At 36.9% G+C, this 21,875-nt stretch overlaps 1 protein-coding gene across 2 annotated transcripts in view; it reads right to left on the reverse strand.

The window, feature by feature from the left end:
- LRBA (LPS responsive beige-like anchor protein) overlaps positions 1-21,875 on the reverse strand; it is a 760,266-nt gene that overhangs the window by 449,838 nt on the left and 288,553 nt on the right. For both annotated transcript variants that reach the window (XM_036887834.2, XM_057493634.1), the window contains one exon: positions 2,037-2,145. In XM_036887834.2, coding sequence (XP_036743729.2) covers positions 2,037-2,145 — 109 coding nt within the window. The remainder of the gene's footprint in view (positions 1-2,036; positions 2,146-21,875) is intronic.

The following is a 21,875-nucleotide window of genomic DNA, read 5'->3' on the forward strand; positions in this document are numbered from 1 at the left end:
GGGTGGGCAGGGCAATCATGCAGCTCTAGGCTGGATGCATGGGTGTGCAGTCTCACTGTGGTGGGCATGAATGCTGAGCACGAGGCTGAGCCATAAATGAGGAAGTAGGAGTGCTCAGAGCATGCTCACGTCGGCACCTCCCCAGTTGGGTTGAGATAGGGCCAAGAAATCTGTTAAAGCCACTCTATGCTTGCCAGGCAACATGTCTGACACTGCTGGACCAAGCAGGTCAGGTGAAAGGCAGGCAGAAGTGCAGGGAAGCACTTTGAGGATGAGCTACCAATGAGGGGAATGAAGCATTTAGGACTCCTGAGAGTGCCCGACCTTTTGGGCAGTGGGATGGCTAGGGAAGTGTCATCCACCTACCCTTTCTTCCTATTGAGAGAGCTCCATCCAACTCTTGCCCCTCATGCACCCTTCCCCCTGCTGGTAAATCTTTCAAACTGCCGCCTCTGTGTTGGGTCTCAGTAGGACCACAGGAGCTTGTATGTTCTCGACCAGCAGCTGGAGTCTCAGTCTTCCCAGTTAGTTGCTCTAACTCTCCCTGGTGTCCAGCCCCACTAATCAACATAAACCAGTGCAATGTGGACTCATGTTCCCAGAGCAGATCTCCAGGGCCAGGTGTGCAGAGTTCCTGAGCACCTATCCCCTCCCTACTCCTTCCTCTTCCTCCCACCTGTGAGTTGGGATGGGGGAAGGGCTGGGGTCCCAGCTACAAAGATTAGCAATCTCTCAAACCTCAAACTGCCACTTTACCTTTCTCTGTGTTGTCTTTTCTTTCTCATCAGGTGTAGGTGGCCTGTTCTGCAGTGTTCAGGTCATTTTCAGGGTTAGTTGTATTTACTGTGGTTTGTTCCTTAGTGTATGTATGTGTGAGGCGGTTTTCACCTTGCTTTTCTACTCTGCCATATTTTTTCCCCCTTCTCTGAGATTGTTTTCTTATATACATTTTTTTCTCAGTTTTATTGTGCTTGCTGACTGATAAAATTTATCATGTGCTTTTTTTCTCCATTTATTATCATCACATGATTTTTTTATTTTTAGTTTGTTGATATAATTTATAGTATAGTAGATATTTTAATATAAACCATCTCTGGATTCCACAAATTCTAAGCGGTCACACTATATAATTCTTTCAGTACACTGTTGGATTATGTTGGTTAAAGTTTTAGTTAGAATATTATACCCATAATCTTAAGTGAAATTGGTCTTCTACAGTTTCACTTTCCAGCATCTTTTTTCATGTTATATGGGCTGTATATAGTCACTAGGGAGGTGTTCATCTTTTTCTAATGTACCAGAAAAATACCAGCAACATTTGAATTTGCTGCCATTAAAATGTTAGAAAGAACCTAGATAGTACTTAAAGTTTTTCCAGTTCTTAGCAAATGTTCTTAAATTTTCTAGTCCACTTGAGGTATGAATTTGGGGCATTTATATAGCTTCAACAATATTAGTTTCCTCTATGAACTCACATTCATTAACACATATTCAGGTGCAACTGCTGAGTAAAGCAGTGGTCCCAGCAGGGTCTATCACTTGGTCCCTGTGAGGTTCCAAAAAGAAAGCTGTATGCTCCCTATTTCCTCAGCTACAAAGATTAGCATGCTCTCAAACCTCAATTGTAAAGAAACTTCATGCCTCTGTATTCAGCTTTTCTCTACATATGTGGAAGATCTTATCTCTACCATCCAGGTTTTTGTTTCCAGTTAACTAGCTCTGTGTTGCCCAGAGAAGGCATAAGTCCTTCACTAATTTATGTTACTGGAAAACTATCAGTCAAGATCCAGTTCACATGTTTAAGATCAGATCAGCCAAACACAAGATGCTCAACTTGTAGATGAACTGGAGTTGAGCAGAGAGCTACAGAGATTTGTACTATCTACCCAGGGTCGTCATGATGTTCTCAACAAATTAATTTTTAATTTTTTGGTAATAAAAGTTTCTTAGACCATACTTTCATTTTATGTATGTAGTCTCCTGTGATTATCATTAAAAAATGGTATATCCTCACACCAACCATATGTTTAACCTACCTCAAATTCTGCATGTCTGTGAATATCCTCTGCTCGCTGTCTGCTCAGGATAAATTCAGCTTCATTTGCTACTCTTACTAGATGATCCTTCATTGTTTGGCTAAGCAACCTATTAAGAGAGGAATATTTTCAAATCAATATTATATACATACATATACAACATATGATTATCACTGCTCAAAAGTCGTGTATTCTATAATCTGGGGAAGAAAGAATGTGTACTCTCCTCTTTGATACCATGATATAATGAAGTGCCATCATTTCACACCAAATAATAGAAGGAAATAACAGCAAAAAAGCCATCCTTCTTACAATAGCAGATTAGCTTTTATCAAATTAGCTATCCAACAAAAGCAACTAAAAATGCTGAATTAAATATTTGTGTTATGATCTCTTTTAAAGTATTAGTTTCCAAGGCAGCCAGGATTTAAGGAACCAATATCCTAGAGAAGAAGAAAGCACACAGAAGACATTCAGCATGACTTTCCCATTGAAGCATTTAATGTTCAACAGTGAGAAAAGAGAAGCTAAACAGAACTATTATCATTCTTACAGAGCTAGGTAGACAAAAATTGAATTTTATAACCTGCTGAAAGAGTCCTAATATATTACCAAAACTTACAGAAGGAACCCAGGTACATCCTAAGAAACAGAAAATAGATCAGTCCTCAAAAACACTAAACAGACCCTCAAACAACATCATGGTGATTTGTATTTAGATTAACTGGTGGCCAAAAAACTAAACAAAATGTTCAGAATTTCACAGGGCGAAGGAGAAAAAAAATTCAGAAATATCAATGCAGGAGAACCAGGGTAAAACCCCAGATTTTCAGAAGACCTCAGAGGGCTACATGCTAGAGTACACAAACTAGAAACAGGGCAAACTCTCACAAAGATTTTTTAAAATCCACCTTGAAGCACTCAGTCCTAAATTCACATAATCACCACCTAGTCAAACTGCTAATCAGAAATCAAAAGGAAATCCTCTCTAGAGGAAGATATCATTATCTAGAGACTTACACTTACCCCTGAAATTTTACGTACAATTTCCAACATTCAACCAGCAATAATATGAATTAGCAAGAAACACCACCAAAGAAATGAAAACCAAATGGAAGCCAACTCACAGAAAACCCAGATAGTAAGGTTTCATACCTGAATGTTGAAATAAATGTACTTAGGATTCAGAACAATAGATTCTATAAAAAAAACAATTCCAGTAGAGATTGGAAACTGTAGAACTGTTAAGAAAAAATGATGAGAACATGACAAAATAAATAACAGATATATAGGACATGGTAAAAAGGTTTACCATGAGATGTATATGGAGTAAAAAAAGAGAGTAGACAAGTAATTAGAAAAGAGCAATTATTTGAAGAGATAATGGCCAACATTATTCAAAAACAGAAAGAAAAAAACTTAGCCATGTGTTGAGGTGCTACAAACTACAAGAAGGATAAAAGAAAACCAACCCTAGTCATAACATAGTAAAACAGTCAAAAGAAAAAATATTAAAAGTAGCTAGGGGGAGCGAGAAAGTGGAAGAGGTAAGGCATCTTCTTGCCTTCAAAAGAGCAAGAATAAGACTGATGGATGTAACATAAGAATGTAGTGACCCCTTCAAAGTGCTAAAAAAAACAGCAGCTACCTAAGAATTCTGTATCAAAAAACACCTTTCAATAATGAGAGTCAGTGTATACAACATATATGACCATCGATATTCTTCTTCTGAACTGGAGTCTCCCAAAAGAATTCAACTGTCATAAATCCTCTAGAATGAAGTTTCACAACCAGGGAAAAATTGACTCCTGCTACCCAGAGAATTAGAAGTCCACACCCGAAGAAGAAATTGCTTGAAGGGACATTGTCAAAAAACTGTCTTACCTCCCATATATTCTCTTAAGAGTCCATTTATTCTTCCTAAAATCTGTCTTTCCTCTTGCCAATCTGTCTTTTGCCAGTTCAATTCACAGGCCCCAGAAAAAGAATCTAAGAGGTTAGAGGAAAAGTTTTCCTCTCAGGCAAAAGCAAAATAAGGACACTTAACGACAAGCAAAACAGAGAATTCGTCACTAAACAATCCACTAAAAAGAGTTCTTCAAATAGAAGGAAAATATCAGACTGATGATAAAAGACAAGGAAGTAAAAGACAAAGCAATGGAAAAGGTAAACATGGATAAATCTAAAAGAATACTGAATGTTTACAATTATGACTTCTAAAATTCAAAAATACCATGATCTTAAAATACATTACAATAACATTCAAGGCAAGATAAATGAAAAGGAATTTGTGTTGTAATATTCCTTTACTGTCAATGAATTCATGAAAGAAGCAATTTATACTAGATGTTAACAATTCTAGTATTCATGTTGCAATCTCTAAGCAACCACTGAAGGTATCTAAAATAATGTATACCCAATAAGCTAACAAGAAAATCCTGAATAACAGAACATATTTAGCTCAAAAGAAGGAAAACAAAGAAAAAGGAAATATGCAAATTTTTCCAAGCACACAATAATAAGAGGTTAAGTTTTAACATATTATTAGGAATATATAGAAAGCAAACAGATTAAATAATACAATTATTGGCAAGTAGATTTTTTTAAGTATATGCTGCTTATAAATGATACAATTTTAATAAAAGTTTTCACAAAGGAAGAAGGTAGTTTTCCAGAAAAAGTAAACAATTAAAAAATAGCAAAAGAACAAAAATAAATATATCTTTATTTATGTAAGAAAAAATTAGCTTTAAGAAGCAAAATTAGAGGTAAAGAGACTAACTTTATATGGTAAGATAAATGAACCACAGAGATAGAAATTGAGAATATTGAGATTATTTGTATGTTGCTAAGAATATGGCTTAAAATTGGGTGTGGAAGATATAAACCTATAGAATTTTTTAACAGTGTGATTACAAACCTAAGGTAACTGACATATATATAAAATACTATATTCACTGAGTGAAGAATAAACGTTCTTTTAAGGGACACATGGGACACAAACAAACCAAGCAATATTTGCAATCACAAAGAAATCTGTAATGAATTTCAAAGGCAGAAATCATACTGAGTATGTTCTCCGATACAAAATAACTGAACTAGTAAAAAATAACAAAACAGAACACTGTGCAGAGACCCAAAGATGGCCCTCAACTCCCCCAACCTCCTGAGAGCCTTAAACCTCTCCCTTAGATGGTGAATGGAAATATGGCATGCATTTCAGCAATAAAATCAGTCAACATGGAAGGGATATCATTTCCATTACCATATTAAGATTCTAATTTCCATTTTGCTAGCAGACTTTAATGACTTCCCTGAAGAAACTGCTATGTTATGAGCTGTCCTATGGATAGGCCCATGTGGCAAGGAGCTGGGTACAGCCTCCAGACAACCACAAAAGCAAGGAACTGAGACTTGTTTAACAACTCACAAAGAAAGAACTGAATCCCACCAACAACCAGGTGAATTTGGAAGCAGATCCTTCCCCTACCAAGTATCAAATGAAACTGCACCCCACAAACACCTAAATGGTAGCCTTGGGAGAGACCTGAAGCTGAGGACCCAGTCAAGCCATACCATAGACTCTCAACCCACAGAAATTGTGAGATTACAAACGTGTAGCTTTTTAGGGCAAAACTGTGGTAATACTGTTACCAGCCATAAGTAGCTAATACAATTTCCCCACACGTATAAAAACTAAGAAATGCACCACTGAGTGCATCAAATAAAATGTAACAATGGAAATTAGGAAATACTTTGAAATAAAAGATAATAAAAACAACATGCTAAAATGTGGGATTTAGCTAAGTCTATACTTAGAGGAAAATTATACACTGAATAAATACTTAAAAGAAAGAAGCTCTGAAAATAAATTACCAATGTATTCAACTGAAGAAATGAGAAAAAGACCACAGAAATTGAAATACATTAAAAGAAAAACAAAGAGCAAAAACTAAATACAAAATAACAATACACTTTAGAAGACCAATAAACTAAAAAGTATTTTTAAGCTAATAAAATGTAGAAGAATATATAAACAATGAAAATTAATAATTGAATTTAGAAAGGTCACTAGACTTATGGTAAATACACAAAAGTCAACTATACTCTTAACAGTTACCAACAAAGTTAAAATAATTTTACGTACTATTTTTGAAAAGCATGAAAAATCACCAAAATATGTAGGAATAACAAAATATGGTAGAATTCTGTATGTAAGCAAAAAGAACACTGAGAGAAATGAAAGACTTAAAGAAATTAAGAAAAGCACCAGACCATGTTCATGAAAGTAGAATGTTCAATACTGTAAAAATATCAATTCTCCACAAAGTGATTTATATATATAATAAAACCCAATCAAAATCCTAGTAGGTCATTCTACGGAAATGACAAGCTGATGCTAGAAGTTGTATGAAAACGTAAAGAACAAAGAATAGCTGAGATAATTTTGAAGACAGGAAAAGAGGAAGGATAATAATAATCATAATAGACGTCTTATACTATCAAATATTAGTGCTTATTATATAGATATAGTAATTAAGACAGTGTGGTATTGAGGCAAAGACACATGAACAGAACAATGGAAAAGAAGAGAATGTCCAGAAACAGACTCACACACACACACGTGTGTTCATCAGATTTACGGCAAAGGTTTTCTGCATTAAGAGAGAAAAAGATGTATTTTTCAGTAACTACTTCAGGATAAATCAATTGATGTTCCTATAGACAAAATTAACCTTAAGTTCTATCTCATACAATACAAATTAATTCCAAATGTATCATAGACAAGACCTAAACTTCTAGCAGCTTTCATAAGATTACATAAAAACAGAGTATACTCATAACTTATTTTACAGATTTCTTGAAAAAACATAAAATATACAACATAAAGAAAAAATAATAAACTGAACATCTTTAAAATTAAGGATTTAATATTCATTAGGCCACTGCTAAGAGAAATAAAAGGCAAAATTTAGAAAGGGAGAATATATTTGAAATACAGTCAACAAGTAAGTTATGTCTTAAATATTTAAGAAACTCTTACAAATAAAGGAAAGGTAATAACAATTTTAGAAATGAATAAAGTAAATGAATAAGCACTTCACAAAAGATTTCCAGACAGTTAATAAGTTAATTAAAATGTGTTGAGGATTACTATTCATCAGGGAAATACAAATTAAAACTGTAAGATACACTACACTTCACACTCCACCAGAATCACTGTATTAAAAAAAAAGGCACTTTCCATTTTTGGCAAGGATATGAGACAATGGAACTCCCATAGTCACAAAATATAAGAAAAATGGTATTTACAGCAACTTTATTTATAATAGCTAAACACTAGCAATTCCTCAAATACCCAATAAGATTAACAGATGCTTTTAAATTGTGAAATATTCATATAACAAAATACCAACAGTATCAAAAAGAACCAGTTAATACTATACAAAATGAATTTCAGTAACAATGTTGAGCAAAGGCACACAAAAAATATAAATACTGTGTGAATCACCACTGTAAACATTGAAAAAAAAACTAGTCTATGGATTAGGAGCCAAGACTAAGAAATGGTTCACTTTGGTGATTAAACTTAGACCTCTCCATATTCTGTCTAATATGGAACATCATTAATGATCACACAGTTCTAAAACTTGCAATATAGCACCTTGGATTTATACAGAATGACCCATTATGGTAAATTCTTCCATAACACCCTTTACCTACCATAAATACCTATAAAATGACTCACTTTACATAAATGAATTCTATGTAAATGCATTTTTATATTAGGTTTCTGGAACATGTTAGGTAATATATAGGCCTTCTAAACTCCCCTCTTTAAAAGTAATTGGAAAGAAAATTTCGGCAGGGTTAGGATTAGTTTTTTTTAACTTAAATAGCAGAAGTGGCTAAACTGCAATGATAATGTAATAGATAATACCTACTTCAAAAGTTAGACCCAACAGTCACCAACAATGGCATGTCAATAGACAGATACCAGGAACCCAATTCCACTACATGAGGATATTTGCCTCTCACTCTCTAATAATATTTTTATCAAAATTATAAATGAGATATGCATACATTTTGATATAAAGCAATCATTACAGTTCTAGTAACCTCCCATTTAAACATGCTCCCACAAGGACATATAGATTCAGGTGTGTATAAGAAAGTTCACTATAAATAAAATTGTTTATAAAAGTGAAAAATTGAAAGAACTAAATACACAGTCATACAATGAGACAGATTCTTCAGAAGTGACAATAAAATATTTCCCAAAATGGAGCCAAAAGCATGAGTAGAGCAGCAGAAATCTCCTCCCAAAACCACATGTATTTATGAAAATATAACAAAGACAACTCTTCCGAGAATAGAGACCAGAGGACACAGAACAACATCCAGACCACATCCACACCTACGAGAACCCAGCGCCTTGCGAAGGGGGTAAGATACAAGCCCAGCATCGCGGACCCAAGAGTCCCTCCCCCCAACTCCCAGTGGGAGGAGACGAGTCGGAGCGGGGAAGGAGAGCGAGCCCAGGACTGCTGAACACCCAGCCCCAGCCATCCAGACCAGAGCGCACATAGTGCATGCGTGTGGACCTGGATACTAGGGAAACAGGAAAGCAAGACCTATGAGTGGGTCCCTGAGGCTGGCGCCCGGGGACAAAGAAAAGTGAATGCCTTTTTTTTTTTTTTGCGAGTGTTTTTTGAAATCTTAAAGGGACAGGGACCTCAAAACTGGATGCAAGCATCCTGGGACACTAAGTCCAGCAGCAGGGAATCGGGGGAACTCTGGGCACTCTAACACCCTGGGCAGCAGGGAGCACGGAGGCCCCTCACAGAGATAAATAGACTCCCAGCTGCTTCCCCTCCAATGCAGCTCCACCATATTGGAGCAGAGGCCCAAGACAAGCCACGCCCACAGCAAGAGCAGAGATAAACTAAATAGTAGCCGGGCAGGAATCAGAAGCCCTGACTGCTCGCAGCTGCCCAGCACAAGCCACTAGAGGTCGCTTACTCCCAGGAGAGGAAGGACACAAACCAACAGGAAGGAAAGTTCTCCCAGCCATCACTCGTGGCAGCTCTGCAAACTATCTCTATCACCATGAAAAGCAAAATTACAGGCAGACAAAGATCATAGAGTCAACTGAGAAGGAGACAGACCTAACCAGTTTTCCTGAAAAATAATTCAAAATACAAATCATAAACATGCTGACAGAGATGCAGAGAAATACACAAGAGATAAGGGATGAAGTCCGGAGGGGGATTTCAGATGCCCGGAAAGAGATTACAGAAGTGAAACAAACTCTGGAAGGATTTATGAGCAGAATGGGTAAGATACAAGACGCCATTGATGGAACAGAAACTAGAGAACAGGAACGCATAGAAGCTGACATAGAGAGAGATAAAAGGATCTACAGAAATGAAACAATATTAAGAGAACTGTGTGACCAATCCAAAAGGAACAATATCTGTATTATAGGGGTACCAGAAGAAGAAGAGAGAGAAAAGGGGATAGAAAGTGTCTTTGAAGAAATAATTCCTGAAAACGTCCCCAAACTGGAGGAGGAAATAATTAAACACACCACGGAAGTACACAGAACTCCCAACAGAAAGGACCCAAGGAGGACAACACCAAGACACATACCAATTAAAATGGCAAAGATCAAGGACAAGGAAAGAGTTTTAAAAGCAGTTAGAGAGAAAAAGGACACCTATAAAGGAAAACCTATCAGTCTATCATCAATCTTCTCAACAGAAACCTTACAGGCCAGAAGAGAATGGCATGATATATTTAATGCAATGAAACAGAAGGGCCTTGAACCAAGGATACTGTATCCACCACGATTATCATTTAAATATGATGGAGGGATTAAACAATTCCCAGACAAGCAAAAGTTAAGAGAATTTGCCTCCCATAAACCATCTCTACAGGGTACATTAGAGGGACTGATCTAGACGGGAGCACTCCTAAAACTAAACAGAATCACCAGAGAAAATAAAATCACAGCAAATAAAGCAGACAAACCAAATACTAACGAAAGGAAAAAAAAATAAAATCAACTACGCACTAAAAGCAGTTAAAGGAAACACGAAAGAGCACAGAATAAAACAACCAACATATAAAGAATGGAGGAGGAGGAATAAGAAAACAGAGAAGAAAAGAACCTCCAGACAGTGTATATAACAGATAAGTGTATATAAGTGAGCTAAGTTAGGCAGTAAGATACTGAAGAGGCTAACCTTAAACCTTTGGTAACCACGAATCTAAAGCCTGCAATGGCAGTAAGTACAATATCTTTCAATAGTCACCCTAAATGTAAATGGACTGAATGCACCAATCAAAAGACACAGAGTAACAGAATGGATAAAAAAGCAAGACCCATCTATATGCTGCTTACAAGAAACTCACCTCAAACCCAAAGACATGCACAGACTAAAAGTCAAGGGAGGGAAAAACATATTTCAGGCAAACAACAGAGAGAAGAAAGCAGGGGTTGCAGTACTAATACCAGACAAAATAGACTTTAAAACAAAGAAAGTAACAAGAGATAAAGGACATTACATAATGATAAAGGGCTCAGTACAAGAAGAGGATATAACCATTCTAAACATATATGCACCCAACACAGGAGCACCAGCATATGTGAAACAAATACTAAAAGAACTAAAGCGGGAAATAGAATGCAATGCATTCATTTTAGGAGACACACCACTCACCAAAAAGGATAGATCCACGGGGCAGAAAATAAGTAAGGACACGGAGGCACTGAATAACACAGTAGAATATATGGACCTAATAGACATCTATAGAACTCTACATCCAAAAGCAACAGGATATACATTCTTCTCAAGTGCACATGGAACATTCTCGAGAATAGACCACATACTAGCTAACAAAAAGAGCCTCAGTAAATTCCAAAATATTGAAATTCTACTAACCAACTTTTCAGACCACAAAGTATAAAACTAGAAATATATTGTACAAAGAAAACAAAAAGGCTCACAAACACATGGAGGCCTAACAACATGCTCCTAAATAACCAATGGATCAAAGAACAAATTAAAAGAGATCAAGGAATATAAGGAAACAAATGACAACAACACAAAGCCCCAACTTCTGTGGGACGCAGCGAAAGCAGTCTTAAGAGGAAAGTATATAGCGATCCAGGCACACTTGAAGAAGGAAGAATAATCCCAATGAATACTCTAACATCACAGTTATCGAAACTGGAAAAAGAAGAACAAATGAGGCCTAAAGTCCGCAGAAGGAGGGACATAATAAAGATCAGAGAAGAAACAAAGAAAATTGAGAAGAATAAAACAGTAGCAAAAATTAATGAAACCAAGAGCTGGTTCTTTTAATGGACAACTTCCTAGAAAAATACAACCTTACAAGACTGACCAAGGAAGAAACACAAAAGTTAAACAAACCAATTACAAGCAAAGAAATTGAAGCAGTAATCAAAAAACTACCCAAGAACAAAACCCCCAGGCCAAACGGATTTACCTCGGAATTTTATCAGACACACAGAAAAGAGATAATACCCATTCTCCTTAAAGATTTCCAAAAAATAGAAGAGGAGGGAATACTCCCAAACTCATTCTATGAAGCCAACATCAGCCTAATACCAAAACCAGGCAAAGACTCCACCAAAAAAGAAAATTACAGATCAATATCCCTGATGAATGTAGATGGAAAAATACTCAATAAAGTATTAACAACCGAACTCAAAAATTTATCAAAAGGATCATACACCATGACCAAGTGGGATTCATCCCAGGGATGCAAGGATAGTACAACATTCGAAAATCTATCAACATCATTTACCACATCAACAAAAAGAAAGACAAAAACCACATGATCATCTCCATAGATGCTGAAAAAGCATTTGACAAAATTCAACATCCATTCATGATAAAAACTCTCAGCAAAATGGGTATAGAGGGCAAGTACCTCAACATAATAAATGCCATATATGATAAACACACAGCCAATATCATACGGAACAGCGAGAAGCTGAAACCTTTTCCTCTGAGATCGGGAACAAGACAGGGATGCCCACTCTCTCCACTGTTATTTAACATAGTACTGGAGGTCCTAGCCACGGCAATCAGACAAAACAAAGAAATTCAAGGAATCCAGATTGGTTAAACTGTCGCTATTTGCAGATGACATGATACTGTACATAAAAAACCCTAAAGACTCCACTCCAAAACTACTAGAACTGATATCGGAATACAGTGAAGTTGCAGGATACAAAATTAACACACAGAAATCTGTGGCCTTCCTATACACTAACAATGAACCAATAGACAGAGAAATCAGGAAAACAACTTCATTCACAATTGCATCAAAAAGAAGAAAATACCTAGGAATAAACCTAACCAAAGAAGTAAAAGACCTATACCCTGAAAACTACAAGTCACTCTTAAGAAAAATTAAAGGGGACACAAACAAATGGAAACTCATCCCATGCTTGTGGCTAGATAGAATTAATATCGTCAAAATGGCCATCCTGTCCAAAGCAATATACAGATTTGATGCAATCCCTATCAAATTACAAGCAACACTCTTCAACAAACTGGAACAAATAGTTCAAAAATTCATATGGAAACACCAAAGACCCCGAATAGCCAAAGCAATCCTGAGAAAGAAGAATAAAGTAGGGCGGATCTCACTCCCCAACTTCAAGCTTTACTACAAAGCCACAGTAATCAAGACAATTTGGTACTGGCACAAGAACAGAGCCACAGACCAGTCAAACAGATTAGAGACTACAGACATTAACCCAAACATATATGGTCAATTAATATTTGATAAAGGAGCCATGGACATACAATGGCGAAATGACAGTCTCTTCAACAGATGGTGCTGGCAAAACTGGACAGCTACATGTAGGAAAATGAAACTGGACCATTGTCTAACCCCATACACAAAAGTAAATTCAAAATGGATCAAAGACATGAATGTAATTCATGAAACCATAAAACTCTTAGAAAAAAAACATAGGCAAAAACCTCTTAGACATAAACATGAGTGACCTCTTCTTGAACATATCTCCCCGGGCAAGGAAAACAACAGCAAAAATGAACAAGTGGGACTACATTAAGGTGAAAAGCTTCGGTACAGCAAAAGACACCATCAATAGAACAAAAAGGTACCCTACAGTATGGGAGAATATAATTGTAAATGACAGATCCAATAAACGCTTGACGTCCAAAATATATAAAGAGCTCACCCACCACAACAAACAAAAAACAAATAATACAATTAAAAAATGGGCAAAGGAACTGAACAGACAGTTCTCCAAAAAAGAAATAAAGATGGCCAACAGACACATGAAAAGATGCTCCACATCGCTAATCATCAGAGAAATGCAAATTAAAACCACAATGAGTTATCACCTCACACCAGTAAGGATGGCTACCATCCAAAAGACAAACAACAACAAATGGTGGCGAGGTTGAGGAGAAAGGGGAACCCGCCTACACTGCTGGTGGGAATGTAAATTAGTTCAACCATTGTGGAAAGCAGTATGGAGGTTCCTCAAAATGCTCAAAATAGACTTACCATTTGACCCAGGAATTCCACTCCTAGGAATTTACCCTAAGAATGCAGCACTCAAGTTTGAAAAAGACAGATGCACCGCTATGTTTATAGCAGCACTATTTACAATAGCCAAGAATTGGAAGCAACCTAAGTGTCCATCAGTAGATGATTGGATAAAGAAAACGTGGTACATATACACAATGGAATATTACTCAGCCATAAGAAGAAAACAAATCCTACCATTTGCAGCAACATGGATGGAGCTAGAGGGTATTATGCTCAGTGAAATAAGCCAAGTGTAGAAAGAGAAATACCAAATGATTTCACTCATCTGTGGAGTATAAGAACAAAGGAAAAACTGAAGGAACAAAACAGCAGCAGAATCACAGAACCCAAGAATGGACTAACAGGTACCAAAGGGAAAGGGACTGGGGAGGATGGGTGGGTAGGGAGGGATAAGGAGTGGGGAGAAGGGGGTATTATGATTAGCATGCATAATGGGGGGGTGGGAGAAAGGGGAGGGCTGTACAACACAGAGAAGACAAGTAGTGATTCTACAACATTTTGCTATGCTGATGGACAGTGACTGTAAAGGGGTTTGTGAGGGGACCCTGGTATAGGGGAGAGGCTAGTAAACATAATATTCTTCATGTAATTGTAGATTAATGATAACCAAAAAAAAAAAAGAAAGAAAGAAAAGGGGGATTACTCCCTGATAGGATAAAACCAACTGCAAATCACCGATTAATGCATGCTTTAAATATCCTTAATTTTGATAATTTAAAGGGTGTCAGATGATCAGCTATGGAAGTACATTTTTCTGATAATATTCCTTTCTCTTAAAAAAAAAAAAAAAGCAGTTCCTGTGTGGTGATCTCCAATAAGTTCTTCACAATGGTATAAAGGGCATATAAAGGGTGGGCAAACGGTTTGTTTGTGTTTATACAGAGGATCAAAGCCTAATTTGGCTACCCAGAAAATGAATTAAGATACGATATGAAGAAGAACTTCCAACATCAACATTCTCTGGAAGAGTCATTCCAGAAGATGATCATCAAAAAACTTCTACAAAGATCCTGGCACTGTTGCAGTTATAGCTGCATTCATCCCACGCTTCCTGGACTTGCCATTGGAATGAAGAAGGAGATATCTAAGCTGGCCTGCACATACAGTAAAACAACAAATTTGACTGGATCTATACCGTTGGAACTCAACCAAGAATTAGGAGAAGTGCAAGTTGCAGCGCTCCAAAATCTTGTGACTATCGACTATCTACTTTTAAAAGAACATATGGGATGTGAACAGTTCCCAGGATTGTGTTGTTTTAATTTGTCTGATTTTTTCAAACTATTCAAATTCAGTTAGACAATATCCATCACATCATTGATAAGTTTTCACAAATGCCTAGGGTGCCTAACTGGTTTTCTTGGTTTCACTGGATATGGCTGGTAATTGTAGGTCTGCTTTGGTTATGTAGCTGTATTCCTATTATGTTAATGTGTGCACGCAATTTAATTTGTAGTTTAAAACCTATAAATGCTTATGTTACACTACAAGAAGATATTTTTCAAAGAAATAATCAATCTTCCCATGTTTTCTTCGGTCTGCTACTTCTATAGCTTTTCTTCTTCCTTCTTAATTAGAACCCTTAAGTAGAATTCGTGCCTCATATCGAATTTACCGAGTATCATAATTCTTCCAAGTGGTAAAGATACCTCAAGACAAATGCTGGGCATAGAAGCCACAGGGCATAAATCTGCAAAGAATTAAAAAGCTAACCTTTTCAAACAATATTGCCTCTCTCTCACTTACCAACTTTACATTTCCCTGTATGGCCCCGGAAGATGACTGGTTAGCCAGAGACGGGTAAGATTCATCAAGGGAGGAACAACCTAAGACAGACACAGTCGCAGGGGGGCCATCAGGTGAGAAACTGGGGATCAACAGAGGTGAGGCTTAGAACCTCACACCCCCTGTTTTGAGAGAAATCTTCTGCATCCGTGGTGTTTTGTTGCCCTTGTCTAGCTTGGATTAATACTTAGTCTATAGGCACACACCTGATCATCTACATTTGCCATCTTACAGCACTAAACTATATTTTTTACCTTTATCTTGCATCTACCTACCACTTCAGCATTTTATTAAAAAATAATAATAATAATAATAATAAGGGAGAAATGTGGGATTCACATATAAATCAAGTATAAAAATCAAACAAATAATCATATTTGACCTGATTGTTTATAGTTCATGATGCATGATCAAAACCGAAAGTTTCTGTGATGACTGCCCTTGCACTGTTCACCATGTAAGAACTTATTCACTATGTAAGAACTTGTTCACCATGTAAAAACTTGTTCATTATGCTTCAGAAGATTGGAGACTGTTGAGAATTAGGCCTGGGGTTGATTAATGATTGTGCATTGAGTCCCCTATACAGAATTTTATTGTTGTTGACAACCATATGATCAATAAATATGAGATGCCCTCTCAAAAAAAAAAAATTTCCCACAATATATTGTTAAATGGAAAAAAAAAAAATTTAAGAATACTATGTACAATATGGGTTTGCGAAAAATATGTTAGAAAATACACCAAATTGCCAATTATCTAGAGCAAGGTTAGCACGTTATGGCCTGGGAGCCAAATCTGGCCTGCCACCTGTTTGTGTTTAAAAAGTTTTATTGGAACATAGCCAAGCCCCTTTGTTTAACTATTATCTTTGGCTGTTTTCACATCACCATACTACAGTAAGTTGAATAGCTTTAACAGAGAATACATGAGCTGCAAAATCTACAATACTTTTTTAGCCCTTTACAAAAAAGTGTGCCACACCCTGCTCTAGTAAGTGGGGTCATATATCCTCCTCCTTTTATTTCTCTTTGAAGTTTTATAACGAGCAATAATTAAAATAAAAGAAAACAGAAAACCCTTTAAAAAATGGAAAGGCTTTCTGCTCTTCTACTACTTTTTCCATATCTCTACTAAGTTCATACACACTATTTATAATTTAATTCCATATCTATCAGAACGTCTCCATTATCCCCCAAACTATGTCCCAGCCATTTTAGAAGTTAATGTAATGTCATATCAATGATTTTTGGGTAACATCATTAGACTATCAAATGCCATTAGACAGTACACATTCAGGCATTACAGATAAAAAAAATGCTTAATGCAATTTTAAGACCTGCTAATGAATAACTTCCTATGACTCTACAGATAAAGAGAGCAAAGGCTTTCATGAGTACAGATGTGAAATACTGATTTGTGATTCTTAGTTTCTCCCTAGAGACCAAAAACCACATTGTGAAGTAACATCAATATATTTGCCTCACAGCACTGAGACATTAATTGAATTGATTAGTCAATGGCACACCATCCTCCCAGGCCCCAAACAAGCAACCTCAAACTTACTATCAAGTACTCCCTCTTCACCACCTTCCTGCAGGCTCCTAATCAGTGGGAAAAATTGTCACTATTTCCTCTGTAATATTTCCAGGTTTAATTGATGCTCTATTTTATAGCCAATGTCATAAAAATCTAGCCTTCATCATTTTACCTACATAGTAACTGAATAAGTCTTCTGACTAAGCTAAGCACTGGAGATAAGCTTTCCTTATATTTTAGGCCAGGAGAAAGAGAATACTCTGAGGTCCCTTACAGCTTTAAACTCGAATATAAGTGCTATGGTGGTCACACTCTAAGGTGACCTCCAAAGATTATGGTCATATGATCCCATCCCTTTGAGTTCAATGTGGGCAGAATCTGGGACTTGTTTCTAGGAAATGGAATATGGCAAAGATGATAGGATAGTCATCCCTTAATTAGGTTACTTTAAACAGCAAATGTCAAAGACAGTCATTCCCATGATATTTTACATTATGAGGCTCTGCTTTACCAAACTAGAGAGATCCTCCTGTCAGCCTTGAAAAAGTAAGCAGCCAAGCTGTGAGAGGGCCATGTGATCAGGGTCTACTGGCAGCCTCTAGGAGCTGACATCAGACCCTAGACAGCCAGCAAGAAAATGGGGTCCTCAATCCCACAGGTACATGAAACTGAATTCTACCAACAACCATATGAGCTTAGAAGAGGACTCCCAGCTTCAGAGAGCAACAGTTTGGTGAACACCTTTACTGCAGACTTGTGAAACTCTGAGGTGAAGGATCCGGCTGAGCTGTGCCCAGACATCTGACACACATCCACACATTTTAAGAGAGTAAATTTAAGTTATTTACTACAACGCTTGTTGTACAAGCTATTAATGCAACAATAGATAAGGAACGCAAATAAAATTACCATGTAAGATACATGTGCTATATTATATCATAATTCAGTAGAAGCAAAGATAAGTTTCTCAAGATGACAAAAGCACCAAAAAAGAGCTAGAGCATAAAGATGAACTTAAATAAATGACAAAAGCAACAAGGAAAGGAAAGGACATTCCAAACAAATTTATGAATGAAGTTATAAAGAGAAAAAATGTGTGTTGTATTTTGAAGAGAATCAAAACGCCCCTTCATGCCATTTATTTTTTAAGATGGACACTTACTGCAAATATAGACAGACATTCAGACAGATAGATAGCAGGCAGAAAATATTCTGTCTTGATGTTTTATTTATTATTTATTTTGGGTGTTTTATTTTAAAAGCAATACACGTTGTAAAAAAAATCTTCAACACTTTAATAACTAAGCAACAACTGAACATCCCAAACCCTTTTCCCTATCTATTTTTCAGAATAAGCCAGCACCATTAACAGTACATGCTCCTGTCCTTACATTTTTCTAAACTTAAAGGAACATACATGGTGTCTGTGTGCATGTACATGTCTAGTAATTATGTATATGTATTTATATGCTTGTATGTAAGAATATTTTTTTAATACTGAAACACTCATACTACACAAATCTGGTTATTTTACTTAATGGTGCACCATTCTCATACAGACATCATATAACACTTAATGGTGTATCCATTAAGTGGAATATACCATGGTTTATTAAACCAGTCCTTATTCAGAGGTACATTCATTCGTTCTACTTTAACTGCTAACATCCTCCCATTCACCCAGTTACTGAAACTAGAAATACCAGTCATATTTGACTTTTCCTTCTTCATCATGCTTCACATCCAACAGACTAGGTACTGTCCATTTTATCACTGCAATAACTCTAAAAGCTGTATGTCTTGAAAGATTTTCCAGTGTCCCTTAGGCATTCAACATCATGGCTTCAATTATTACAATAGCCACCAATCAAGCTTATTTCCATTACTCTTATTATTCTAGCCAATGCTTCATCAGGTCTGTTTTTTTTTTTAATGAAAATCTGATCATCACTACACATTTTTTTAAAGTTTTAACTATTTTCCCATGATGTATACAAGAGAATTAACACCTTTGCATGACTTAGAAACCAATTTTTGCTACTCCTTTATATTCTGAAACTGCTTTCTCAAACATTACACTCTGTATTTTTATACCGGTTTTCATCTGTTCCTACTATTTTCTCAGCCAGGAATGACCTCATTTCTTATTCCATCTTGCCTATTGTATTAATCCTTCAAAGCAACACTCAAAAGTCAACTACAAAAAACCTTTCTGATCCTACATCTGTTTTTCCTCCAATAGAACAATTCTCCTCCAAGTGCATCTGCCTCTTTTGTGGTACTTATTACACTGCATCATTCTTTATGACACCATCTCAATTATATACTTACAAATATGTTTTCCATTCCAGATTGTACTAACCTTCTATAATTTATCCTTAGATGTCCATAGCATAGAACAATGCCTGATCATTGATGGGGGTCCAGCAGTTATTGTAAGGAAAGTAAACTCTCTGAACAATCACTTAAGCCAGGCAATTCCAGGCTACTATATGTGAGGAATACAAAATGCATGAAACTGTCCATAGGGATTTATAGTCTACACACTAATAGTAAGGGAACTCTGATAAGAACCTTAAGGGTCTTAAAACATTGTCCTCTTTTCTTCAAGATGATATAACACTTCTGGTCATCTCCTACTATGTAGTGCTTCTTTTCCTCCTGCTTCCATCTATGCACTACCTTTAAATTTTATAGTGTCCCAGAGTTCAGTTCTGTGCCCTCTCCTGTACTGAAATTATCTCACCCATCCTATTGTCTTGAAATTCCACCTATATGCTGCTGATTCCTGTATCCCAACACTACTCTTGGTTCCTCTGTTTCCAACTCACACAGCCAGCTGCCCGGCTGAAATCTTCACTTGGAAATTCAAAGGGCATTTCAAATGTAACATTTTCAAAACAGAACTCCTGATTTTATCATTCATGTCAACAGAAGCATATCCCCTATCCCTACCTCATTTTTGTCCATTTCAATAAATAATACTTACAAATAAACCCTAGGATTAATCCTTGATTTATTTTTCCCTCACCTTCAAATCCAATTCATGAAAGCAAGTTCTACTGCTTTAATTGTTAAATATATCACACAATAATGTACATCACCCCTATCACATTTATCTAAGCCACTTTCACCTCTAGCCTGAATATATATTTCAATAGTATCTTAACTGACTTATCTGCTTCCATTCTTGTGTCATAAAGTGACCATCATCACAATTCAGTCTTTTAAAATCATGTCATGGTGTAAGGAAAACTGGATGTGCATGTGCAAATGAACAAAGTTGGATGCTTACCTTACACTATGTGTGAAAATTAACTAAAAAAAAAAGAGATTAAAGATGGTGGTGTGAGAGGTGAGACAGAGGCTTCCTCCTAAAACCAAATATAACACGAAAATATAATTAATAAAACTAATCCTGAGAGAGCAATAGGAAAGAGGACTATGTCAGACTGCACACACCTGGAGGAAAGAGCAGACCTCATGGAATAGGGCAGTGGCCTGGCAGAACCCAAACCCTTCCCCAACCCCAGCTCACCAGCAGGAGGAAGAGAAACAGAGCGGGGGAGAGGGTGGAGGCCTGGGAATGCTGAATACCTAACTCCGGAGATCTGCTCTGAGAGCACAAAACCTACATTTCATGGTGCTTTCATGATATTCTCGTGATTATGGGGTTGGAAAGCTAAGACAGGCAGAAGACTGAGATTCCATACGCTTGTGGAAAGCAGGGATCCATATCCTGATGCTCTGGGACAAAAGCTTATACCTGTGTGCTCGGCCCACTGGTTCAGGCAGTGGAGACAGGCACAGCAGCCGGGAGGCAGGGAACAGCTCTTTCCTCCCCCCAGGCACCAGTACCACTCCTCTGCGACCCGTGACATTGCTTCAGGGGCTGAGCAGCTCCAGAGAGTAGAGCTTCTGGACACTAGAGGGCGCCATATACAAACATGAAATGCCAAAGGAACCTGGTTCAGAGTAAAATTAATATGACCCCTGAGAAAGCTGACATGGACCTCATGATTCTTCCTGAAAGGGAGATCAAAATAAAAATCATTAACATGCTAATGGAGGTATGGAAAGATATTCAAGAACTCAGGGATGAATTCCGGTCAAAGACTCAATTGTTGAAGAGCACGATGGAGGCTATTAAAAGCAGATTGGATACACTGAAGGAGACGATAAATGAAATAGAAACTGAAGAAGAGGAATACAAAGAAGCTGAGGCACAGAGAGAAAAAGGATCTCTAAGAATGAAAAAATATTGAGAGAACTGTGTGAACAATCCAAATGGAACAATATTCACATTATAGGGGTACCAGAAGAAGAAAGAAGAAAGAGAAAGGGATAGAAAATGTGTTTGAGGAGGTAATTGCTGTAAACTTCCCCAATCTGGGGAAGAAGATAGTCTCTCAGGCCATGGAGATCCACAGATCTCCCAACACAAGGGAAACAAGGAAGAAAACACGAAGACATATAGTAATTAAAATGGCAAAGATTAAGGATAAGGGCAGACTATTAAAAGCAGCCAGAGAGAGAAATAAGATCATATACAAAGGCAAGCCCATCAGGCTAACATCAGATTTCTCAACAGAAACCTTACAGGCCAAAAGGGAGTGGCATGATGTATTTAATGCAGTGAAGCACAAGGGACTCAAACCAAGATTACTTTATCTGGCAAGATTATCTTTTAAATTTAAAGGAGGGATTTAACAATTTTCAGATAAGCAAGAGCAGACAGAATTTAGCTCCCACAATCCATCAGTACAGTCTATTTTGGAGGAACTACTATAGATGGAAGTGTTCCTAAGGTTTAATAGCTGTCACCAGAGGAAATAAAACCAGTGAAGAAAGTAGAACAGCTAATTACTAAGCAAATGCAAAATTAAATTA

Source organism: Manis pentadactyla, chromosome 1, assembly GCF_030020395.1.
Source record: "Manis pentadactyla isolate mManPen7 chromosome 1, mManPen7.hap1, whole genome shotgun sequence".
Lineage (NCBI taxonomy): Eukaryota > Metazoa > Chordata > Mammalia > Pholidota > Manidae > Manis > Manis pentadactyla.